Here is a 25,415-nt window from a genome sequence, read left to right as displayed (position 1 = left end):
ACGACTTGACAGAGCGCACAACAAAGTGAACCTGAGCAAAAACAAAGCACATGCATGACTGAGAAACGCTTTTAGCTGAAGAGCTTCCTCCCACACACTGGAACAGGCTGCGAATACATTCCCTGAAATACAGGAGGCAGCGTTTTGAGTCAATTTGGTTTCTCACTTTAAGTAAGAACCACACACGGCTTTCTCAGCGTTGACGATTTATGTGGTGGTTGGATGCATTTAAACATGAGGAGTGAATCTATTATGTCTGCTTACGTAACTCAGTCAGAGCTGGAATAATTACTGCACCGGTAGCGGCCTTTAGTGAGCCACCCAGATATGTTTATGCAGGTTGTTGTGTATTTGCCAACAGCTGGGGGACAGGAGGCCTCCGTGACTGAACGGTGGCTGTTCCTTCTCTTCAGATATGTTTGACTTTGTATACGGTGGATTATTTTTGTCCGTTTCTTTGAATTGGAGAGTGAATGTGGCACATTAGCTCATCAGGCATCAACCACTCCTGGTCTAATCTTGAGCCGCTGAACGCTGAACAGCTGTAATCTCTGCCTCTGCCTTTGTGACTCTTTTCTTTTCCCGGTAAAGTGATGCCTTGCTGCCTTTCCCTCTGTGTGTGTGTGTGTGTGTGTGTGTGTGTGTGTGTGTGTGGAAATCAGTCAGCTTAGCTCTTCATCTCAGTAAACAATTAGCCCAGGAGGCCACAGCAGCCAATCGGAGCGCAGCAGAGCCAGCCGGGCATCCAATGGTGGTGATAACACTGATCCCCCCCCCAACTCCCCAACCCATGACACGCTGACCTGCTGTATGTCGGTGAGCGTTGCTATGGCAACCCTACTGTACAGAGCAGCTCCGTGGTAATGCAGTGGAGCGAGGGAGGAAGGAGAAAGGTGGGAGGAGAGAGAGAGAGGGATGTTGGCAAAAGGTAGCAGAGAAGCGGAAAGCCAAACAGCAGCGATGAGAAGGTTTCCTAGAAAAGTGACATCAGGTGCGGCCGGAGGAGGGCCTGACTGAGGGAAAGGTAGCTGGCTCTGAAGTGCTCAGCGCTTTCCAAAAGTACGCAGGCAGCAAACACTCTTTGAGCGCCGTGGCTCTTGGCTCTCATTGCTCGGGACATGACTGAGCCTCGAGGTTGGAAAAGTGGACTGTCAGCTTCCATCTGAGGATCTGAGACTCGACTGGTGTTTGGTCATGTCAGCTTCACTGCCAAAGGTGTTTAGTCATATTCAACAACTTTGTCACCTTCATTTCACATTAAAGCAGACGACACATGGTGGACGCCTTATTTCGGGAAATCACTATGGACTGTACCTTTACCTGCTCACTCACTTAAACGTTGCACTTCTTTATTATTGCATATGAATTCCAGCACACAACAAACATCCAGTAACTCGTAGTTTATGTCACTGCCGTGTTTCAGAGGGAAACCACGTATGAGGTGGTAAAGCAGTATTAATGAGATGACTTTCATAACCCTCATAAACAAACGACTGAACAAACAAAATGTATGACAAATAACACTTTCATATGAATCACAGTATGTTAGCTACACAACTTGTAGCACAGCAAGGCACCAAAGTGACAACTTCGAAATACGTGGCAAACAACTGGTGATGAAACAGAAATAAAGTGTTTTCTCCCTGCAAACAAAGCTTGTGATGAAATGATTTACCAGCTTTTACTTGGCTTTTCTTACTTTACAACGTTTAAACGTTCGTCAAGTGCTAAAGGTGAAAAAGCAATAGTTTTGACTGGCTAAAACATTTTTTGAGGCAATAAAACATAAGAACCTTAAGTCTGCGAGCTCGTTTTGCCGGTCTGAAGTGATTTACATCAGCATTAAGTCGATGAATCAAGCGGTCACCCAGCTACAAAAGCTCAAACTTGCTGAATCTGAAATGTACTCTCACTAATTAATGTAGCTATTAGAATATTTTTGCCAGTCAGCATTTGATCGGAGGGGTTAGCCATTTGAGTCTGGATCAACTAATGGAGTTTGTGCGTGTGTGTGAGATATTGTTATGGAGAGTGTCGCCTGCTGTAACAGGAGACAAGCTAAATTTATTTTCCCTGAGGTTTTACACCCACCTCCCCCAGGAGCTCAGGGGGGAGGGGGGGGGGGGGGTTAGCAAACAACTTAAATCAAGTTAACGTTGGTGTGAAAGGAGACCGTAATGAGAAAGGCCACTACGAAACAACATGTTAGTTGAGAAAGTCAGCAACAGCAGTGCAATCATCATCATTAAGATCTTGTGTTGCCTTTTTCTTTGGCATTCATTTTCATCATCTTACAGGTGAATGTATAAGTGAAAGGGACGCAGTAATAATAAGGACAGTGTGTACTGTTGGAGCTGGATAAACACTCAGAACTGGGCCAAACTCTGCTGCATTTACAGTATGTGGGTTCAGAAACTCCACGGAGCGACAGAGCTCCTATCCACCATGTTTTTTTTCCTGGAGTCTATTTGTATCTTTCTCTGTCTTTCTGGACTGACCTCCCTCAGCTGATCAGAGTGTCTAGCGTAGTAATCATGATAATCAGCCATCCAGCCAGCCATTTTTCCATTATCTGTTCATCATTTAATCGATCCGTTTATCCATCAATCAGTACATCCGTCAGTCCATCTTTCCTTTCCTCCATCTGTCCAGTTATCTATCAAGCCAACTTCTTCTCTTTTGTCCTGATTCTACCCTTCAGATCTCTACCCCAGTCTGATTTTATCGGCTACACAAGACTGTGTGTGTGTGTGTGCGTGCGTTCCAGATTGGTATTGTAAAACAGCCTGCTAGTTGTAGAGTTATGTAATGAGGCTTTAACTGCATGTATCCACTGTCAGCTCTGTGGGTCAACTCAAACACGCACTCCCAGATTTTGCGCGTGCATCTTTGGACGCACAATGTATGCACGGTGGGTGTGCGGTTGTGACTATTTTTAAGCATGGATCCATATGGTGTGTGTCTCATTAACAGCAGCTGAATGAGGCCTGGTCTGAGAGACTCAGAGTGCCCGGACAGCATCGATTCTGATTTCAGGGGCAAAACGGATGTCGTTTCAAAAGATATTCAACAAATTTAAAGTTGATATTTTCCATTTTTACAGGATTCACATGAAGAAAAAAAAAAAAAAAAACATGGCCATGGATACATTACGTGAATTTAAGAAGCCAACACTTTGCAACTGCCATGAGATTTTTCTGCAATCAAAAAACTCTAGAGATGGTAACGTCAGCCCTGACTGAGCCACCTGTATACTCTCAGTGGGGTGTTGAAGCAAAAACAGCCCTAAACAACAGAGGAGGCTGCAAAGTCTCATCAGTTGCCAACATTTCACATATGGATTGTGCAACTGAGAACACAACAGGTCACAATGTGGCTGTAGTCTTGTGTTGTGTGATAACAGCTCATTTAGAGGGAAGGCATAGTTTAAAATTGGACACATAAACTGCCAAATAATCATGGAGCTTTAGTTTTCTGGTGTTTACAGTAAGCAGGAGTAATTAAAAAAATCAGAGTAAGGGCTGCCGGGACATGGGTATGAATTTGATGTCTGTAAAAGTTTCTGATAAACCATTATAACAAAGCGCTCTGTTTTCTAAAATGCTTCATTTCCTGTGGACTTGTAGCTTGTTGTCCTCTTCTGTCCTGCTAACCTTTCCCTCATCCTACAAGACTGCATGGCCTGAATTGAAGGCCTTCAAACACACAGTGTGTCCTAATGCAGCTGAAGGAGGAAGGTTGGGGGACAGAGATGAAGGGGAGGAAAAAGGCCAAGGAAGCATGAGGGATAGAAAATTAGAGGTTGAGAAACATTTTTCAACAACCTGTCCTCGTCCAACCCCCTTCCTCCGCATGAATGTGTGTGTGTGTGTGTTGACAGGGCGCGGCAGAAGAAAGGATGACCCTTGAAGACCTCTTGACACACTCCTACTTCACATCTGTCACTGTTCTCTCAGATCCAACCCCAAAACACCCACAATCCACCTGCCCCACGGCCCCAATCGTACCTCCATCTGAGTACGTCTCTGTTCCGTATCCGTCCTGCAGCCCGTTGTTCCAGGTGCCCTCGTACTTCCCGCTCGTCCCGGTGCTCTCCCGTACACCGTAGCGTCCCTTAAAGCCATGCGTCCACTCGCCCTTGTACACCCAGCGGCCTTTATTCTCGACGCCCACCCCGTGTCTCTTGCCCTGAGCCCAGGTGCCCTGGTAGGTGTTTCCGCTGGGCCAAGTGTAGACGCCCAGCAGCTCGAAGCCGTGGGCCCAGGACCCGCAGTACTCGCCCTGGCCTTTGGGCCCCGTGCAGATCCCGTGGCCGTGCGCCTTGCCCTCCTCCCACCCTCCGCAGTATGACCCCCCATCGTCAAAGTTGAACCTGCCGCCAGTGGACATGCATGAAACAGGTCTTGGCAATTCCCCTGAAGCCTCGACAAAAAGAAAAAGAAAAGAAAAAGAAAAAACCAAAGGGGGAAAAAGAAGGACAGGTTGGTGCTAGAACCGATCCATGGAGGTGGTGCAGAGTTCGGTGAGGTCAGGGGTGAGGAGGAGGAGGAGGAGGAGGAGGTGGAGGAGCGGAGGGAGAGACCTCCCTCGCAAATCCAGGAAATGCCACCTCCTGAATTCAGCTGGTTCGGCGAGGAGAAAGGAGGAACGAGGTGAGAAAGAAAAACTTTGCCCCCTCACAGGAGCGTCAGGGGCCTCCCGGCGTGGTGGGAAACGGCAGGTCGATGCCGTTCACACCATCCTCCTGGTGGCTCTTTGTGGCTTCTCTGAGGGAGAGGCAGGTGAGAGAGGAGGAGAGTGGGCCCGGAGCTGCCATTATCCTCTCTCAGGAGGAGATGAAACCATCAGGCGGCGGCAGCAGCAGCAGCACCGGCCTGCCATCAGCCTGCCTACACAGTCTACGACACAAACGCACAACTCTTCCTCCTACTCCTCTGCTGCTCTCCGCTCGGGCCCACTCGTTCTGCCGCCTCCTACCTGATGATGCCTCCACCTCTCTGGGGTGCAGAGCCAAGAAGTCTCCCCGGCCGCAGCACTTCAGACCTCCAGGCTTCGAGCACAGGAGCCGTCCTTTCGGCGCTGCGGCACCAGCTGGAGGTGTGACATGTTGTGTGAGGCGGAGAGAATAGGAAAACGTTTCCTCCTTATGATCAGATGAAAAACAAAAAACCCAACAACAAATAAATTACAGTCAGACTCTCAGTGTGTGGCTCACTTCAGGCTTCACCATCCTCTTCTTATGCTCAGCCTTCACACACACACACACACACACTGTGTCTGATTGCACATGAGAGAGAGAGAGAGAGCGAGAGAGAGAGAGAGAGGAAAATGGGGGGAAACATAAGATAATGTGCTTCGCTGCTTTTTTCTTCTTCTTCTTTTTTTTTTTGGTTTGTCCTGTGATGCTGGAGAGCAGCAATGCAGTCTCCTGCTTTATGCACGTACACACTGTATGCAAGCAGACACACACACTCAGACCCACAGACACACACACTTTCTGACAGCAGTTGCGCACGCACAGACCATGAAAATAAATGACTGAACTGATTAATTTCTCTTCTGCGACCCCCCCCCCCCTCTCCCTCTCAGTCTGTCTGTAGGTGTTTAATCCACTGCGTCCATAAGTAGTTTATCCTCTGCGTGGGCTGCCTTCAGGCTGCCTGCTTGATGAAATAACATCCATCTTTAGGATTCTGTTATGGTGTGCTCTGTCCTCTTCAGCATCTTCTGCCTGTCTCCTTGTTTCCCTACGGAGCGCCGGCTGACGCACAGCCTGCCTGCCTGCCTGCTGTCTTGGTCTTACAATCTCTTCTCCTCCTATGGCTGAATCGCTATCTCTCTCTCTCTCTCTCTCTGAAAATCTGCTCATTACAGAGGACTGTTCCAATGCAGCCGGCCGACCCCCCCTTCCTCCAAATGCTCAATAGCACAATCCAGCTCTTAAAGAGCCACACACTGCACACAGACACAGGCGTCTCTCTTTCTCCCTCACCTGTAGCTTTTATCTTTCCGTCCTCTGTCCCTCTCTGTACCTCACTTCAGCCTCATCCCTGCTCGATGGATCTGACAGTTTGCATATGACAGTTGTACATACATCGATCTACCTCCAGGTTAAAATGAACCTGCCCCTGCAGACAAAACTGCTAGGACCCATTAAAGGACCGACTCCATAAGATGTCCAAGACATTCGTATCAGTTGCTGTAAGTCCTGTAAGTTGTGGAGCCAAGCCAACTGTCCACATGATGTAGAAGAAAATGCAACTGGCTTCAACCTTCATCCAATGTTTGAATGACTATTTCTGATCTGTATTCCCATTTGTCTGTTTTCCGTGGTGCTCCGGGTGCGGCTTCATTGAGGGTTTACAGCCTGTTCCCCCAATTTGGGCTACATCAGGCCGTCCTACCAATGATGAATTATAAAATATGGTCAGGTCTTCATCTAATAATCCATTTTAACTAATAACAAAAAAGTAAATGATTCAACTGTTCACATGCACCTCTTGTCTATGAGCGGAGAGTCAAACAACGTATTCCAGGTTGACAGGCTGAATTTGGGCAAGGACGGGTTTGAAATTGAGACGTAAACTTTGGAGAGCTCCTTGTTTTCGCTAAAACACTTTGTCAACCTCAAAGTTTTGCACCAATTGTATTGAAATTTACAGAAAAATGGCCCAAACTCTCACCTGACAGGCTGGAAAACCTTTCCTAATGAGTTTATGGTCTCCGTCTCTAGTTTCCTCAATGCAACATGACGTTATTTTTTTAAGATACGGTCCAACAAACCTTTCATCCAGAAATCCTCATCAAATCAATGAAAGTTTTGGGGGAGCAGATCAATGCTCACTCAAATATTTTGAGCTTGCTATTCACACAAAGCCTTTTTTGATGAGAACCACACCTCACAGAAAGACATCTCAGAAGACCTACAGCCTACAGTGCAGATCTGCTTAAAGCTGGAGGGTCATGAAGTCATCTCAGAGGGTTTAGATATTGATCAGTCCACAGTCAGACAAACTGTGTATAAATAAGAGACAATTTAGTGGAGAGGTTTCTGTCCTGAGAGGGGAGGACAAAAAAGGAAAATCTGTTAAATGGGATTAACATATAAAAAGGTTGAAGAAAGTGTTGGAGTTGGTTAGCATGTTTCTGAGTCAGGAAACATGGCCCAGCATTTTACCGAATCAGCTTCTGCTCTGTAAGAAAGCATCAGTGTCCGCCTTCAATTTACCAGTGAGCCATTTGACACTCCCTGACTGGGAAAATGTTTTGAGAGCTGTTGAAACTGAGGTTGAATTATTTCAGAAGAACACACAGCACTTCCTGTGGCGTAAAGGGCACTGCGTACCAGCTGTGAAACACAATACAAGCATCATCAAGCTTTGGTGCCCGGGGGCCCGAGGAGCTCATCATTAAGGGGGAAATGTAATCCCAGCAGCTTCAGGAAGGGACCATCTTTTAGAATAAAGTTGGCGCAGCTGTCAACCTGCTGAAGCCCAGCAGAGGTTTGCTTTCGCAGCAGGACAGTGACAAACATCAGAATGATATAAAGACAATTTTATTTGAAGGGGCCCAGACCTGAACTGAGTAAACTCAGGAGGACAGTTCAGCAGGAGGAAGCGCGGTGCAAACTTGCCCTTGAACACTGTGATGTTTTGACCAGCACAGTTTGCTTCTGGTCACCGCTGCCGAATGAGGCTTGATCAGCTATTACAGCCAGTTTATTATGCAAGCTTCTATAAAATGTTCATTTATTCCTTCACACTTAACCTTAGTCATTTTACAATTTTTATTTCTAAAGAAAAGGAAAACTAACCGGCAGCTGAAGAAGTCATCTATAACAATGGCTATTTAGATCTTGTTAAACATGCAGGTGTTGTCCCTGTTATACTGTAAAATCCACAGCGTTTATAGAAACCATATATTAAGAAGTTCCACTTCAGAGAAACCAGGCCATTATTTCTGAACAGTCACTGAACACTGAGCTGCCTGCATGTCCAAAATGGTATAATCTACTGCAGGGCTGCACAATTACTCCAAAAATAATCAAAAGCACAATGTGGCCAAGTTCAATATGCAAATCGCATTTGCTTTAAAAAAGCATCAGTGTTGTGATACAGAGACGTCCTGGCTATTAAATTATATTATTCCGACATGAGGGCTTGTTTGGTACAAGCACCAGCAACAAAAAAACAACATAATCATCATTACAAAAAAAAAAAAACAGTTGCAGTGAAAATAAAATGAAAAAAAGATCCAAAATAATCACAATATGAGTTTGTGTGTGTGTTTGCGTGTGTTGTGCAGCCCTAGTTTAATCCCAATTGTCCGGATCCATCTAAATATCTGTAGGTACATATTGCAAACACAACAGCCTTGAGATGAGTTTACATCATCCAAAGTTAAACAGGAGATTATGATAACAATTCATATTAAATTGCCATATTATCTACTCATTGATAGCATCAAAAAGTCCGAGGACATTTGAGGAAGTCGGGTTGGTAACGACTCCGTGAGCATCAATCGCCTTATTGATCAGCTGATATTGATAGAAACAGGAATATGATCCTTCAGTGAAACCAAAACTTGATTTACTCACCTAATTGCTTACCTGCTTAGCTAGAGTATGGAGTTCTAGAGAAAATAAATCAGTTTCAGTGGTTTTTAAATCAATGATTCAAAGCCTCGTCGACCGTCTGATTCGGATTGTCACATTGACATTACAGTCTATTACTGCTGGCCACTGAGGAGCTGAAGGGGAGCTAATCAAGGACGACAGGAAACTGATGCTGTGTTGCTTGATATTGAATTCTTACTCTACATAGACTCATTTACAGCTTAAGCAACAACACAGCGAGCTGAAATTGGAGCGTTCGACTTCAATGCAGCATGAATACAAAAAGCAGCACATTGCAGGAGAAAAACACAGTTTTTACTGCTGCCGTGCAACACAGATGTTTTTTTTAGTTCCCTTGGCAGTTGACACTTTGACTTGCAGCTTCTACTGTTGTTCAGCAGAAAATGTCTGTCTGCACAAAGATGGATGGTGCAGACAATTTGATATCGTCCTCCCAGATGCTAATTAATTCCCATGTGAATCTTTAACTAGGTGCTGATGGTGAAAACATCCAGAATCCCCGAAAGCACCTGCAGTCGGCTGCTCTGAACGGATAATGGAATAAAAATAATGAACCTACTTATGTAATCTTCATTAGACAAAAGAGTCACGTCTGTTGGCAGTGAAAAGTCTGTATCGGAGCATCCAGGACATTCAATATCAACTAATCACCTCAACTGGGATTCAGATGTTAAAACAGCAGTGACCTAAAACGCTGCGTGGCGCAGCTGCAGCTCTGAGGAGACGCTGAAATAGATCCAGGAAGTGTAGTTTGTCTCTAGTCTTATCAAATGCCCAGATACAAATCAATAGTGTGTAATCCTCATTTGTGGGATTTTACAGCTCTGCAAAGTAAACAACTATTAGCAACTAAACCCACTGAGCACCTTATTAGGAAAAACAAAGGGAGCCTCTTACAAAGCAGCACCGCTCCTTGCATCGCAGTAAACATTAAGATTTGTTCTGCTCTGTTAGGGATTAGAAAGCCTCTACTGGCTTAACTCTGATGAATGTGAGGATGCTGTCAACGTTGATTTGGGAGGACTGAGGAATACAAGTTGGTCTTCCTGAAACTGAACTGCTCTCCGTTTGGACACGCTAAATTCACGGTAAATTCAGCCACAACAAAGCAGGTGAAATATGGATGTCTCTGACATTGTCCACTGATGTTTCTGTTCGTGCACGTGGTCTTTAGTTTTCTTGTTGATATTGAAACAGGTGATTAAAATGATGTTAAACCACTTTTTCTTCCGCCTGACTGTACCTTCCTCTTCCTCTCTCTCTCCCCGTGCCCTCCCTGCAGCTGTCCTGTTGCTGTTGTTGTCCTTGTCCTTCTGTCTGCCAGTGTGTGCTAAACCAATTCCAGCCCAGATTACAGTAATAAAATCACTGGGAGGCCGGGGATTAAGGCTTAGGCTTCTAAACACACCGGTAGTAGGGAGAGAGAGAGAAACAGAGAAAGATATGGGGAGAGAGGTGGAGGAGGCAGATAGAGAGAAGCTAAGCAGGTGAATAAGAGGCCAGGCGGGGGGAGGTGAGGTTAGTGTGATTTCCTGACCACAACAGAAGGATTAGGGTTTAGAAATTAGTAACACAAGTGTGCACGCTCACAAATCCATGACATCATGTGAAGAGAATCACTTAAGAGTCAAAGCCAGCTCCAACACATCCATGGGTGATTACTGGGTCTTAATATTGTAAAGAGCAGAGCGCGTGAATAATAAGATAGATGCATCAAGGTCCAGTCACGTCTCAGCTCAAAGTATGAATCACATGCAAAAAAAGCTTGTTTTTAAAAAAGAGAATCTAGAGTATTTCTGACAGTCGGTGTAGTTACAGTCCGCTCAGCTCCACAAGTCAAATTATACGTCATCACACCATCAGAGGAGGACAGCTGCAACAGGTGAGCTTGACGGCGAACACAAAGATGGCGCTGTGTGTTACTGGCCGTGGAGGTTCTGCTCATCCATACTGGCTGCATTGTCCACCCAAACCCAGCGCAGTGCTGACTTCTGAGCTAAAACATAATTGGTCATTCAAACGGACAGGAAACTGGCAGTTACCCAAAGAATGATATCTCAGATTTGAGATTCCTGCTGATGGCTGGAAATTATGTTAAGTTACAAACAGTCTGAGCGATACCTTGGGCTGTATGAGACTGTCCCCACCGTTAAAGCTCACTGTCTCCATGCCGGATCACAGTCAGATAAACGAAAACGTGCTCTCAGACGATTCTCAGTTCAAATGTCCTCTTTCCTGCCTTTTCTAGCAGCTCTGTGTTTGCTCACCATCTGGTCTTCCTGTACAGGGAGTGACATCTCCAAGCAAATGAAGAGAGCACAGCTAAGGGTGGGCAGTTATTACACAAAGGCGCTTTGGTCGGACAGTCAATATAAAATAGATAAAGTTAAGGAAAAGCCAGAAATATTCCTCTGACTAACCATCTGACAACTTCCTCTGACGTATCTTTGATTGTTAGACACAACGTGGCGCCACGTCAGCAGCGCACCAAAAAGAAAAAAGAAAAAAAAAAAATCTCTCATCTTTAGTTATTTATAAAGTCCTTTTTTTGTCCTGGAGTTAGAATTTAAAAAAGAAAAAAAGGGGGTCGCGGGAAAAAGGAGGGGAAGAAGGGCTGCGGAGGAGGGGGAAGTGAACAAGAGGAAGGCAGCCTCATTCTCATCCATCTCTTCTTCTCCTCTATTATTCATCAGCCTCTCCTCATCCCTCGTACAGCATGCTGATGGAGGATAAAATAGGTCACACAGGGATAGGCTGGTGCTCGCACAGTGACTGATGTCTTGTCTGACATACTGTGCCCCCCCCCCCCATGTTCCTCGCCCTTTTACTTCCCTGCTGCGTCCACTGCTAACATGTCATCCCTTCTTTTTCACCTCCTGTCTCTCTCCATCTCTTGATGATCCTCCTTCTCTCTTTCTCGCTCTCCTTCCAGACCGCTGTCTTTGCTGTAGACGAGGAAAACTCACACAAAGGAAATGTGTTGCTGCCAACTATCTGCAGGGGGCACAGAAAACCATCCGATCTACAGATCTCGCCGTAGGGAGGATAGAGCAACTTAGTTGGCACAACTACAAAGCAGGAGAGTTCACTCAGAGGGAAAAGAAATGGCATGAGTTTTCATTTGAGCTGCACTATTTTATGCTTTCTACTTTTCTACTTTCTGCTCATACCTCCAAATAAAAGCTGGCTTGGTTATTGGGGCTGATCTGTCCTTTTCAGGTGGGGCTTTATTCCAATGCAAAAGCAAAACGAAAACTAAAGAGACAGTCAAAGATCACGCTCCACCTGTGACAGAGAGCGCTCACAAAGATGCTCGCCACCAGAGGAAACTCACAAATATGGAACCCTGCAGAGCGTGTATCTTCAAGGCTTAGTGCGAACCACTTTGGCCCTGTGGCCCTTCACTACATCATCACCAAGTTACCAAGACTACACACAGTAAAACCCAGCCTTATATTCATTTTGAAATCACAACGGCTGACAATGATCAGTACTGTTGGCCCGGGATCACCCACCTTTAAATATTATTTTCATGGAGTCATTTTATTGCAAATGAAAAACTTTGATGTTGAAAACTCATCATAACACTTTTAATGTAGACATAAACCCACAAATTAAAAGTGTAATTTGCTCAATTTGGAGGTTAGTAAATGTTCCTTGTTTTGTTTTGAGGCTTCACTGGCATTACTGACTTGTAGTGCTGTGATATGAAAATAACTAACTTACACACGCACGCACGCACGCAGGCACACATTAACAGTTTGGTGTATTCCACTACTGGTCCTCATAGAAGACTTTAGCCATGGCGAGGGCAACCTTGGCGACCTTTTTGTCCTTGGCGTCGGGGCCCATGTTGGCTCGTGCCAGTCCTATCCAGTGCTGCTCTGTACGGAGCTGGTAATCCGTCACGTTCTCCCCGTCCTGCACTGCTGGGTGCTCTTCCTCCTCTGAAAACACATTTAGACAGGTTAAGGAGACTTGTTGAAAATATCATGGTGAAGTTTAATCAGAACAGCTGCAATCCAGCTGCCACAGACTGATGGCACAGAGAGAAACCATCATTCAGCCTGATTTATGTGTTACCACGCTGCAAACATGATATATGGGAGCACAAAGTAGAAATAAAAACACAACTAAGATAACTTTGTGTTCCACAACTTCTGAGTTTACAACAAGATGCTGTTGGTGTTAACCGTTTGACCCACATCGGAGTAAAAGTCTGGATTATAGCTCAGCCAATAAAATATTTATTCAGAGGTGACCCATGTGACATTAATTTAATAGGTCACTGCTCATTTTCACCATGAACACAAGTTTTAACAGGGACTCCAGATTCGGCCTTAATGCAGCAGCTGAAACTGAACACCATCATCAGGGAAATATCTTCATCTGCACAATACTTTGGATCATCACCAAATTCTCATCAGCTTCTGCTGTATTTTGTGTCTTGAGTAGAGTTGCCATGGTAGCACACAAAATAAAAATAGTGAACATCATACCTGCCAAATATCAGCACGCAAGCTGATGGCAGCATTTAGAATAAAGCACTGCAGTGTTTCGCTGAAGGTTCTTCCTTTCCTGTCAAGTTTTTGACTTCAGCTATTCTGGTTTTTTATTAGTGCCTTCCCCTTTTTGTTTATGTGCACTGGCACTTACTCACACACGAACAGACACACACACACACACGCATTGTGGCTGCTTTGCCTGTCACCAGTTGATGCTGTTAATGTGTCAGGAAATGTGTGCAAACAAAACTCAGAAGAAGAAGAAGAAGAAGAAGATGGAAGCAAACTATGCAGGATTTTCAACCGTTGGCTTTACTATGTATTTATGAGGAATAAAAATTTAAGTAACACATTTTTTAGATATCAAAGACACACACAGTTGGTTTTGGCAAGAAGCACAGAATGTAAACACAACTTTTATGTGTTACTTTTCACAAGGCACCCTTAATTGATTGTGAGCTGTAAACAACTGAAAAGTAAATATGTTGAGCGTGAGATGAGGGCAAGGCTTGTACAAAACATTAAATAACTACTGAGATATATTGTCAGACTATATTAGAAGGCCACACAGGGAGGCAGAGTGAAAGCTGACCATCATCAGGGGGAGGCAACATATACAATTAATAAATGTGTGAGGATAATGTCCCATGTTCGATTTAAATTCATAGAGTTGTACTCGAGCATTCACATTAAAACTGTCAGAAATAGACCGAAAAAAAAAAAAAAAAAAAGCCAAACGTGGAGGAGCGGATGTCAAGCGTTCACTTTTTTTTTTTACCCCCCCACAGAGTGAAGTGGCTGGTGAATGTTTAATGTCAAGCATCCTAATCTGGATATTTTGCCTGTTGCTCCTAACGGATCACATGAAAAGGCAAAGTGGCCAAGAAAAAGAAAGTTGAACACTCAGAATTAATCCCTCACCATCCTCATCGTCGCTTTCCTCTTCTGATTCTTCCTCCTCTTCTCCCCCTTTTGGTCCTTTCGCCTCCCCCTCCTCCCCCTCCTCCTCCTCCTCCTCCTCGCCCTCTGACTCAGACTCTTCCAGCCACTCCTGCGTCTCTGTGGAGAAAGAATAAAAAATCCAGATGAAACCTCACACCCTGATCTCCCATCTTATCATCACTCCAACTCCTCAGATGATACTTAAACCATGACAAATCAGCACACGCCGGCTGCTTTAGGCTACCCGCTGAGCTGACGCTGATTAAATCTTTGATCATTTTTCTGTCGCTTCAGTTTCTCTTTCACTTGCTGACTCACTTGGATCCATTTCAACCAGAGTCTCCCACTGGTCCATCTTGTGGAGGTCCAGGCAGTAGAAGTCGTTCAGGGTGAACTGGCGGTCCCCGACCTCGAACATCCCCCCATATAGGTAGAGTTTGCCCTGACGCACTGTTGCCATGGCACTGGACCTCGGACAGGGCTCCACCAGGGGCATGGAGGCTGAATCAGAGGAAATAAAGACTTGAAATCAGCAGACTCATGAGAATCTGAACTGCGTTGACTTAGTTTGTGTGTGTAGTCTTGCCATTTTCCTCCTCTTCCTCTTCCTCTTCCTCCTCCTCTTCCTCGTCTTGTGCTGCAGGGATCACTTCCTTAATCGTCATCACTGTGCCGTCCTCAGCGACGATCTCTTTGATGACCTCAGTAGGTCCTTGAGGTGCAGCTCCCTCCCCTTCCTCCTCCTCTTCCACTTCCTCACCATCCGCTCCACCCTTCTTCCCCCGTCGACGTTTCTTCTTCTCGGTTTTACTTCCCTAAAAAGACAAACACGAAAAACAATAATCAATGGCAGCACTTTGGTCACATGCCAGAGACCCCAGTCAGAAAGTAACTGAACAGCTGTAGGTGAATAAATATCATCAAATATAAGTGACGCAGGTGGAAAAATTCTCCTTAACTAAATCCAAGAGCGAAGAGTTTGTGTTTTTAATACAATTAAATTAATAAAATGCCTGAATTCACAAGATGGTAAAGTTTTTTGAACTGGCAAGTAAAACTTCATCTGCTTCACTTTCCCCAGGTTTTTTTAGGTTGGACAAAGAATATCAATCTGAAGATTTATTTGCAGAGCCTTTAGAACTGCATGTGCGTTTTTAATTGCGAGCATGTAGCGACATTAAGATGCTGTCGTGTGTTTTGGCTCTGCTCTTACCCTGAGCTGGCCGGGGAACCAGCGGTTCTTCACGGTGTCATACAGGTACAGGTCGTTATAGAAGTCGCCTTCCAACGTCTCCTCCTCCTCTTCATCACAAACGCCACCAAACAGCACTGCCCGCCCCGCCGGTCCCACCGCCAGGGAGAAACCAGAGCGGCGAGGTGGCTTATTACCAGAGGGGTTCACCCTGGACCATGACCACTTCTCTGGAGGACAGACACAGAGACAGTCAGCAAGCACCAGGAAGGATTGGAGCTGGCTTTCGTGGCTTTCTCAGCAATTTTGTTTCTACCATGAAGGGTTGTTTTTGTACCTTGGCCTTCTTTACCGTCTCGTTTTAGAAGAAACATGTCAGAGTGGATGGTCCCCTTTTCTACGTCCTTCTTGACTCTCTGGACAAACACGAAACAGAGTGTTGGACTGACCATGTTACAAAAAGCTAAGGGGGCGGGGGGGGGGGGCATGTAACCACAGCATCAAAGTGCACACTCACCACTTTAGAGTAGCCCCCGTAGATGATGACACCTGTGCTGTCGGGCGTGGAGGTCATTTGGCATGCAGAGCGTGGGGAGGGGGCGGAGCCTGATGGAGTGAGGCGTGACCAGGAGAAGGTGTCCAGGGAGAAAGAGTAGACATCATTGTAATAGATAAAGTCCCTGAGGGGGAGGGGTCAGGATGGAGAAGGTTAGAAAACAGCTTTTTTTTTTTTTATTCAGTTCTTTCAAACATTACAGATATAAAGATCATGATGATGTGACTGAACGCATCACCCGCATCATTATGAAATAAATTCTGCTTACCTGGTGCTCTCATGGAAACCTCCAAACACCAGCAGCTGTCTCTTGCTGAGGACCATCCGGTGGCCGCTTCGACCCGACGGACCGCCAGGCGCCCTGGAGAACCACAATGGTAGTTTCTAAGCACTGGTTGTAAATTCAAAGTGTTGAAGTGGAAATCATTTGTTTTCATTCATAAAAATATGATATTAATTATATAAGAGTTAAGTTTACTCAGGATTTTCATATATATTTTCCACGATAGTACTTTCAGGTCCTCTTCTTCATTCATTCAATCTGCTCATCGTTACAACTGTTCATGCAGTATGTTCATTTATGATTGAATCTGCTTTTTATGACTATGGCTAATCACTTAATGTTTTCCCAGGTGTGTGTCGCCAGGTGGAGCACCCAAAGGTCCTTGTAATGGTAGAACTGTTCCCCATTTGGAGATGCAAACTCTCCCCCGAATACCCAGAGCTGGCCCCCACCCTGGGGAACCACCACCGCCTGAAGGGAGGAGCAAAGCAGAGGAAGAGAATAACATGATAAACTCTGATGTCCTCAGATTTACCTTGCTTTCTTTCAACAGGCCATCGGCCATGATGACTTTGCTGATATGTTTGTTTCTCCCCTGATCTGTGCAGCGGCAGTCTGCCCCCTTGTGGGCGAAGTGAAGACTCACAACTCTGATCACGTTCACTTTTAAAACCAGACTGCCAATCTAACTGCTGGTTTGGATGTGATGTGATGTGTTGTTGGAAGCTACATCAGAGCAAGAAGCCAATGTGTTGAAAAAAAAAAGAAGAAAGAAAGAAACAGCTTTAGGATCAGCTTTGTGGGTTTAACCTGGTGGGAGCAGCGAGGCGGAGGAGGGTTGGGGATCTCTGATTTCATCCAGCTGTTCTTCTTGATGTTGTAGAAAAATAAATCGTTGTACAAATAAGTCTGCAATGAAATAAATAAATAAAGAAAGAATTTTAAAAAATGAAACAACATTTTCATATACTGGAGATTTTATTCAGGAAGAATATATCCTGCTGAGAAAACATTTTCATTACAGCTCAAGAGCTCAACTTAACACAGCAGTGTGTAGATTTGTGATGATCTTCAAACTGAACCAGAAACTTAGTTCACGGATTGTTTACCACAAAAACGTAGGTTGCTTCCCCTTTACAGAGGCTCACCTCTCTGTCTTTAGACATATTTAAACAGTTCACGTTAATGTGAAGACCTCGCTGATGTAGAGAAGTGAGCTTTTAACTACCTTCTTTCCGTTGAACAACTCTCCTCCAAACAGGATGAGCTCATCTTTCTCAGGATGAGGAGAGAAAGACGCATTCAACCTGAAAAGGATGACGTGAAAGCAGAGACTAAGACACGCCGGCAAACCTGATGTTGTTTTAAACGTTATTAATTAATCAGCTAGTCAGCTAGTCTCCCAGTCATGGTTAATAGTGTTGTCTGTTACCGTGGTGATGGAGGTGGACATGTTGTCTCTACAACCTGGGTCTTCTTCGCGTCCAGAGTCTGAAACTCTGCAATAAGAGCTTCCAGATCCTCCTGAGATTAAAAACACAAAACTGTTAGTCTATATTAAACCACGTTGGTTTATTTTAAAACACGTTAAACCATTCTAGTCTATGATAGTCAGTCCATATTCAATAATGTTATCCAGAGTTAAATAATATTATTCAGAGTTAAATTCAGGTTTAAATCACATTATCCTGAGTTAAATTCACATTTAAATGACATTATCCTGAGTTAAATTCAGATTTAAATCATATCATTCAGAGTTAAATTCAGATTTAAATCATATCATTCAGAGTTAAATTCAGATTTAAATCACATTATAATGAGTTAAATTCAGATTTAAATCACATTATCCTGAGTTAAATTCAGATTTAAATCACATTATCCTGAGTTAAATTCAGATTTAAATCACATTATCCTGAGATAAATTCAGATTTAAATCACATTATCCTGAGTTAAATTCAGATTTAAATCACATTATCCTGAGATAAATTCAGATTTAAATCACATTATCCTGAGTTAAATTCAGATTTAAATCACATTATCCTGAGATAAATTCAGATTTAAATCACATTATCCTGAGTTAAATTCAGATTTAAATCACATTATTCTGAGATAAATTCAGGTTTAAATCACATTATCCTGAGTTAAATTCAGATTTAAATCACATTATCCTGAGTTAAATTCACCTCCTCTCTTTTGGACCTCTTGGAAACCTTCTTCTCCATTTTGGCAGCTGTCTTCTCTGCTCCCTTCACCTTCTTCTCTTTCTTCCCCTTTTTGCCCATTTTGGCTGATAAACGAAGTGACAGTTAATTATTTCAGCTCACTATTTTTGCACGAATTATTCAGCACACTTTGGTGCCACATGGAAATCCAAAACAAACTCGCATGTCGATGCTTTCTTTCCTCAGAGAAGTCAGATTTCCTTCCGTCAACAAAGCCGGACTGCCGGAGGAGACAGCGCCGCCTGGAGCCGAGGAGGACACATAACACGGTTTACTGCAAAAACACGTCATAAAAAAATAAAAACAGCGTCATGGTGCCATTCTGAGCAGCCACGGAAACACATAAAATATGTGTCAGTTAATGATAAACTCAAAGCAAACACCTCTTTCTGTGTGATGTTGATGTGTGTCTGTAAAATAGAGATACATGCGTATGTCGAGGGACACAAACACCGTTTTTAACATCCAATAAACATCCATAATAATGCTGTGGCTTCTATGTGTTTTGTTTGTTTTCATTTGTGTTCCAACAATGTCTAAACACACACACACACACACACACACACACACTCACAAGGTTATACCTCATAAAGTAGAGTTACATGACGTATCAGTTAATATACATATGAACAAACAATGAAACAAAACCAGAAAAAAATGTAACACTCAGCTGCTGATGATAGGGAAGGAGCTTCAGAGATTTATTGTGTGTATTTACACACGCTGTGTGCTGCAGTGAGCGTTTGGACACACGTGTCCATTTTGTCTTCAGCAGGTGAGGAATGTCACAGAGAGACTGAGCTGAAGTGTCTTGACACCCTGATGTGATATTTGTTCATAGTTAAACAAATAAAACACACTCACTCACACACACACACACACACACACAGCCTTAAACAGATATCCATCCTGTTTATTGTTGTTTGTAAATGAATCAATTGAAATATAATGATTTAATGGGAGATTCTTGAAGCCAGGGAGGCATTTCCATTAATAGAGATCCTTATTAGAGCCAGAAGGGGGCAGCTGTGTCCGAAAAACACTCAAACTTCAGGGATAACCTGAGCATTCAGTGAGATGACAGTAACGCCACTCCCAGCTGCCTTGTGTGTTTTATCTTTTGGCAGTTAGTGGTTGAGAAGTAGATGAAGCGATAAAGCTAGCCTGACACCTGGCTGCTGAGTAATGAGCCCAGCTTTGTGTAAAGAGACTGTTATTCCAGAGGAATATTGGCCGGGGCAGAAATGAAAAGGTCAAATTAATAAAAACTATGGCAGATACATATTGCTTTGATAATCAAACAGAGGATGTGTCATCGGCGCTCTCAGGCTAAATGACACTGTTATCTCCATCACTTATTTCACATCAGCTCACAATGATAAAAAAAAAACAACACAAATGAATGAATCTGAATGTGGAGGTGTCAACTCTTTCCAGCCATCTGTTGGCATATTGGCATATTAATTTTCCTTCCCTGCATCTACAAGCACTCACAAAAGGTTATATACACTTGTACACACAGGCTTGGATCAGCTGACGACAAAGAGCTCTTTGTGTTTGTGTGTGTGTGATGATTGGTTTGTGTTCGATTTGACCCTCCCTGTGTGATCATACACACAGGGAGGTTCAAAAACCAATTTCTTTGACCCTCCCCGTGTGATCATGTGACTTCAAACAGTAAAAGATGGGTGAGTGTCAGCTCGGTGCCTCGGGGCCACCACACAGTTTATCACATGTTATCAAAATAAAACAGAAAGCAGAAATACTGCAGATGGATGACGACAAGAAGGACCGAGCCAGACTCACGAGGTGGGAGTGAGCTGACCGCCTCGTCTGTTCTGATGTTTGAGTCTTTATTTAAACATCTTCATTACTTTGTCATTAGCATGGTGATGCAGCAGTGCGTGAAGCGACACTCCCTTTGTACAGCCAGAAATTTGCATTAACTTTCAAGGCTTAATTTAATTCTATAGCTGCAGGCAATTTCTTCATCTCGCTATAATTTATTTTATTATTTCTTTAAAATTTACATTTACTTTTCCTCGGGCAGTTTATGTCTTCACTCTGTACCAGTTAGGTTCATTAATTTGTTCTTAACTAGTGAAATTTCAATAAAAACAGAAAAAAAAAAAATGCTTTTAAAGGTATTTTTCTGAGCAGTTTTATTATTTGATGGGATCATGTAGAAATGAGATGGAGAGCAGAGGACTGGATATGCAGGCTTGCCTCCTGCTCCTCTTTTGATGGTGATGAGGTGTGTTAATGAGGAACTTCGGTGCCCCAAAGGCTCTCTTAAATCAAATAAATGTCCATCCATGAAGCCTCTGATGGTTAAAAATACTCTAAATGATAAACTGTCCTGGACTTTCATATAAACGGACTGACATAATTGTACTTATCCTGATTTCAGCTGACTTCATTTGGTTTAATTTGACTTTTGCTTAATGCGACTTGACTCATGACAAAATACAGCCTGACTTGTAATTATAAACAACACCGGCACTTTTCAGGCTCAGGTCATCAAGCCTAAAAAGGGAAGGTGGGCGTCCTCCCTGAAGAAATGTTGTTTACTCTAATGAAGACATCAGAACAGATGGCTGCTTTACAACCTGGGCCCCTCGATGTGAACACACACACACACACACACACACATGCAGAGACACACTAACTCACAGGTTCAAATGCTTTTGTGACTCAGCACCACTGCGTCAATACTGCCCTCGAGACTGTACCGTCTGCCTGTTAGCTGGAGCGTCTGGTCATGACTGATGCCGGAGGGACAGGATAAAGGACAGAAGTGATGAGATGAGCGCTGTAATAGATAGGAAATTACCTCAGCTGTGATCATAACAGATTTTTAAAAAGTCACTGTTGCAGCCACCGCACAAACTAAAATGGAAAACCAATAAAATCCCTTTGCTCAGAAAACAAAGACAACGACGTACACGGAAGAAAATCACATATCTATTCTGAGCTCAAATTGTCCCCCATCTGTTTCATCAGCCATGTTTGGAGCTGCCAATAAGTGCTCACTCTGCTTCAACACATCTTTGTTCTGTTGTTGTGATTCAGATGAAACCATTGAAACCAATTATATGTTTCAAACATGTATTTGTAGTTAAACATTGCCTGCAGATAAAGATGGACTTTAACATTGTCACTTAAAATGTCTCAGCTTCACTGATGCAGAACTTCAGGCCTCAGTTATATTTAAATCAAAACGTTGTAGATAATAAACTACTTATACCAGGCAGTAAGTGTTTATTTTAGCATCGACTGACAATCAAAGAACAGGTTACATCTGTCACACTCTGGAAGTTCACAGCAGCTGGTCCAGACTGGATTGAAAAAAACAAAAAACAGCTTTAAAACTATGACAACCTTTGAATTCGGTCACACGTTCAATCTGACCGCATAGTTCTGCTTTTTATGGGACTTCTGACTTTCAACCAGCACAAATTTTCTCTTTAAGATATTCAGCAAAAAATGTTTCCTTTATTCTTCCCTCTGATCCCAAGACAGATGTCTGACTCTGAAGGTCTCGCTGCAGGACTGATGTTCACTCTCACCTGCAGCCCATTCCTGATTTTCTGGTGTTACATTCATCGATGAATCTTCTTTTCACTCTTCTCCGCCCTAGTTAGTTTAATCGCTCATGCCCACACCAAGGTTATGACTAACTAATTACACTAACCTGCAAGGCAGGAGCTGCGCCTACACATCCTAATTTCCCGTGCTCTCTTTAGTTTCTTCTCTCAGGTTTGGTTTCCTAATCTAAATGATTTTATTCCTCAGGTGTCCTGGTCAAAATGTCGCACCTCCATCCGAGCTTCCCCAATTTCACACAGACGTAAACATGGGGGAGTAAAAAATCCAAAATACCAAGAAAGTAAAACCAAACCACCAAACCACACACACAAACACACTGATTTGTGTGCGCATGTTTCACATCGTCTTCCTCTGTACTGCTTTGTACACACAACAGAGAAAGACAAACAGTGATCGAATGCTTGTGTGGATTCAGACTGTTTGTTGATCTGCTCTATCTGGTTTCCTCTCACACTTTATCAGCAGCAGCAGAGTGTGGGAAAAATAGAAAGTACACAATAAAGTGGAGTAAAATCACGCCCAGTAAGAAGTCACCTGTGTTACTATACAGAGACAGAAAGAGTCACTTTTAAAATACCGCAGTTTAATTCTCAGGCTTATTTCTAATTAAAAAACAGTGTGGTTTCTTGAACATATGTGCACAGGTACGATTTTTGATATTTGGATATGGATTTTGAGTTACACAAGTTTAAATTAATTGTTTCTTGCTGTTATTTAATAAATTTGAGTTTCTGTCCGTCACTCTTCTTTTGGTTACACTTGCTACTCAAACTATTCACCTCTTTTTTGTCCTGCAGGAGCCGTGACGTCAGGTGTGAGTTATGAGTTATAAATAAATGTGAGGCTGCTGTGAGGTGATAATATTGTTTGACAGTTTTGTCTGTTATGTGCACGACTGGTGGCGTCGTAAAGTGCTCATCTGCACTTCAAGGGTGGCTCACTTTCAAGAAATGTTTGTCGTGCCAGATAAAAATCCACTCTGGGAGGAACGAGGTGCTTGGTGTTTACTTATGCTACTTTACGACATGTAATTCAAATGATAGCTCAATTAAAGGTGATGTTTGGTTTTACTCCAAAGACACACAAGGTTTCTGAATGAGAGAGGGATTATATTTTAATTACGTCTATCTAGTCAGGGCTCACCAAAAAACTGAACCCCAATGCAGAAACAGATTTGGAAAAACCAAGTCTTTTTTTACAACAAGTACACAAAAAGTGAAACCGGAGACCGAACTTCATGTTCGAAGAGGACAAAGCAACAACAGTGAGAGATTACAAAAGGCGAGGCTGGCCTAACAAGCCTGAATGAAAATCACACAAAGAACCAAGAGTGAGGCAGAGGCAAGGCTGACAGAGACACACCACGTAACCTGAACAAAAACAGAAGAAGAAAAAAAAACAAGGGAACTGGGAACAACAGGAATAACCGCAAGAGATCACCAAACAGGCAGGATACTCCGGCACTGTAGAGAAATCCAAGGAGGGTGTCTGTAGTGGGCTGAATGCCAGTAAATGCAGGGCAAGTGTGCCTCCTCAGCTACCGGAGGAGGAGAGCAGAAATGCACACTGGGAAAAAATGCAAGGAGTAGGGGCAGGGGAAACAGGAGCAAAAAAAAAAAAACGAGCCAAAATATAAACCACAACAGTTTGACAGTTTTGTCTGTTATGTGCACGACTGTCGTAAAGTGCTCATCTGCACTTCAAGGGTGGCTCACTTTCAAGAAATGTTTGTCGTGCCAGATAAAAATCCACTCTGGGAGGAACAAGGTGCTTGGTGTTCACTCCATAGAGCTCATTTAAATGTGATGTTTGGTTTACACAAGGTTTCTGAATGAGAGGAATATTATGTCTAAATTATATCCGTCTATTAATCTGGCCATTAGATCAGGTTGTCAAGCACATACACAACTTATGGTGTCTGATGTTAGGGCCTGAGCTTTTACATCTGCTGAAGAGTGAGGTGGCCTTAATGAAACTTAAACATGAGAGCAAAACGGTTTATTTCTGCTGTAACTTTGAACATTTTAACACAGAGGTCTTTGGGGAGTTTATCGCCTTCAGAGAGTTCAACTGAAAACGGTCCAACTTTGTGTTGTTGGTTGGTAAAAATGCTGCCAAATATCAATTTCATGTTGCGTGTGACAATTTGACTGGCAGTGCATTTTTAAAACACACACACACACACTGAGGCATTCCTCCTCCAGCAGTCTTATGATCTGCTCTCACACATGTATTTAATGAGGCTCAGTTGGTTCTCGGTCCCGAGACGTGACAGGTAGGAACCCTGAAGGTCAGCTGGGGCCTCAATGTGAAATGTTGCAGCAGCTTGCAGCAGCCCCAAATACGCTGCAATTTCCTAAAACAATCTTCCAGAGTAACCTCGTGGCTCCTGTCTCAGTTCAAGTCCTGATTCGGCCCAACATTTAATGATTAACTGGACCGTCAGCAAAGTCAGCAACGGCTTTTGGTTAATAACAATTTCCCAGATATTTCTATCATATCTGTGATTTATTTACAGCAGAATTGTCTCTTTTTTTTGTCTCCTCTTTTGGTCAAGGCCAAGTTTTTGTGAAATAAGGGGATTTGTTGTTGTTGGGTTTGTTTTTCTGAGTTGTGGGTGAAAAGCATTCACCGGGATCATGTGATCTGTGGTTTCAGTTCATGCGGGTGATTTAGGTTCATATGACTAATATGTCAGCAAGCAGCTAGTTATATACTATATACTGGTTTATACTAAGTGTTACTAAGTGTTGGTATCCCCTTTACATTTTAGCTCCTTTTTGTTAAGTAAATGAATTGTAAAGACAACTAAATAGTTGTTTGGTAATGAGCCTGTAACATAAAGTCTGTGTTTTCAAGCTGCTATAAACACAACAGGTGGCGGGGGCCCAAAACATGAATCGAAAGACAGAGATAGAGGTAAACTATTAAACATCAAAATTCCCAAATAAATGTTCTAAAAGCCGGATCAGTTCTTGTTAGTCACGGGTCAGCTTCCATTTCCCTGTATCTCACCTTTACCATGAGACTGTAAAACTGACCCGGGACCAGCTCTCCACTTCCACACCAGGTTGCTGTGAATGTTCTAAATAGTTGAGAGGATTACTTTGTTTGCTTCCATGAGCATTTCTCATCCGGGTGTAATGTTAAAGCCAACCTTAATCCTCCACAACAGTTTACAGCAAGTTCGTATTCACGTGATTTTAGCTGTAACAGCTCTATTAAACCTAACAAAACCTTACGGCGTGTTTTTGAATATGTACATTGAACAAAGATTCTGCGAAAAAAGGCAGCGTGGTTTAATTTTGATGCCTTTATTTTTAATCTCCAGGATAAAAACATGAAATACAAAAATCATACAAATATCAAGAAGGGGAAAAAAAAAAAACATTAAAAAAAAGGCAGCAGCACAAATGTTGGCCGAATGTTTGCTCCAAACCGCAGCTGAACAATCCTTGTTTTACTGTAGAT

The 25,415-nt window shown here is 43.2% G+C and overlaps 2 protein-coding genes across 3 annotated transcripts in view; both read right to left on the bottom strand.

The window, feature by feature from the left end:
• The window catches only part of jph3b (junctophilin 3b), a 31,065-nt gene extending 26,676 nt beyond the window's left edge, over positions 1 to 4,389 (bottom strand). For both annotated transcript variants that reach the window (XM_029523361.1, XM_029523362.1), the window contains exon 1: positions 4,008 to 4,389. In XM_029523361.1, coding sequence (XP_029379221.1) covers positions 4,008 to 4,389 — 382 coding nt within the window. The remainder of the gene's footprint in view (positions 1 to 4,007) is intronic.
• Positions 4,390 to 7,771: 3,382 nt separating this feature from the next.
• Positions 7,772 to 22,081, bottom strand: klhdc4 (kelch domain containing 4). The gene is made up of 15 exons (XM_029523829.1): positions 21,905 to 22,081; positions 21,009 to 21,147; positions 18,297 to 18,609; positions 17,546 to 17,637; positions 17,342 to 17,420; positions 16,924 to 17,022; positions 16,448 to 16,584; positions 16,099 to 16,191; positions 15,792 to 15,954; positions 15,612 to 15,690; positions 15,296 to 15,504; positions 14,669 to 14,897; positions 14,401 to 14,604; positions 14,062 to 14,199; positions 7,772 to 12,582 (listed from the first exon to the last, which is right to left on the bottom strand). The coding sequence occupies exons 3-15, from the start codon at positions 18,393 to 18,395 to the stop codon at positions 12,410 to 12,412; spliced, it is 1,794 nt and encodes a 597-aa protein (XP_029379689.1). The 5' UTR covers positions 18,396 to 18,609; positions 21,009 to 21,147; positions 21,905 to 22,081; the 3' UTR covers positions 7,772 to 12,409.
• Positions 22,082 to 25,415: the final 3,334 nt, after the last annotated feature.

This window comes from Echeneis naucrates, chromosome 16 (genome assembly GCF_900963305.1).
Source record: "Echeneis naucrates chromosome 16, fEcheNa1.1, whole genome shotgun sequence".
NCBI lineage: Eukaryota > Metazoa > Chordata > Actinopteri > Carangiformes > Echeneidae > Echeneis > Echeneis naucrates.
Note: the sequence above shows the minus strand (reverse complement) of the source record. Positions and strands in the feature narration are given on the sequence as shown.

What these genes read in the sequence shown, in the direction of transcription:
- klhdc4 (XM_029523829.1), bottom strand. Translation starts at nt 18,395, where the DNA reads ATGGGCAAAAAGGGGAAGAAAGAGAAGAAGGTGAAGGGAGCAGAGAAG. An exon ending in CACACCTGGGAAAACATTAA is followed by an intron (nt 16,192 to 16,447) that starts GTGATTAGCCAT and finishes GTGGTTCTCCAG; the next exon opens with GGCGCCTGGCGGTCCGTCGG. An exon ending in ACGGGGGCTACTCTAAAGTG is followed by an intron (nt 15,691 to 15,791) that starts GTGAGTGTGCAC and finishes GTGTTTGTCCAG; the next exon opens with AGAGTCAAGAAGGACGTAGA.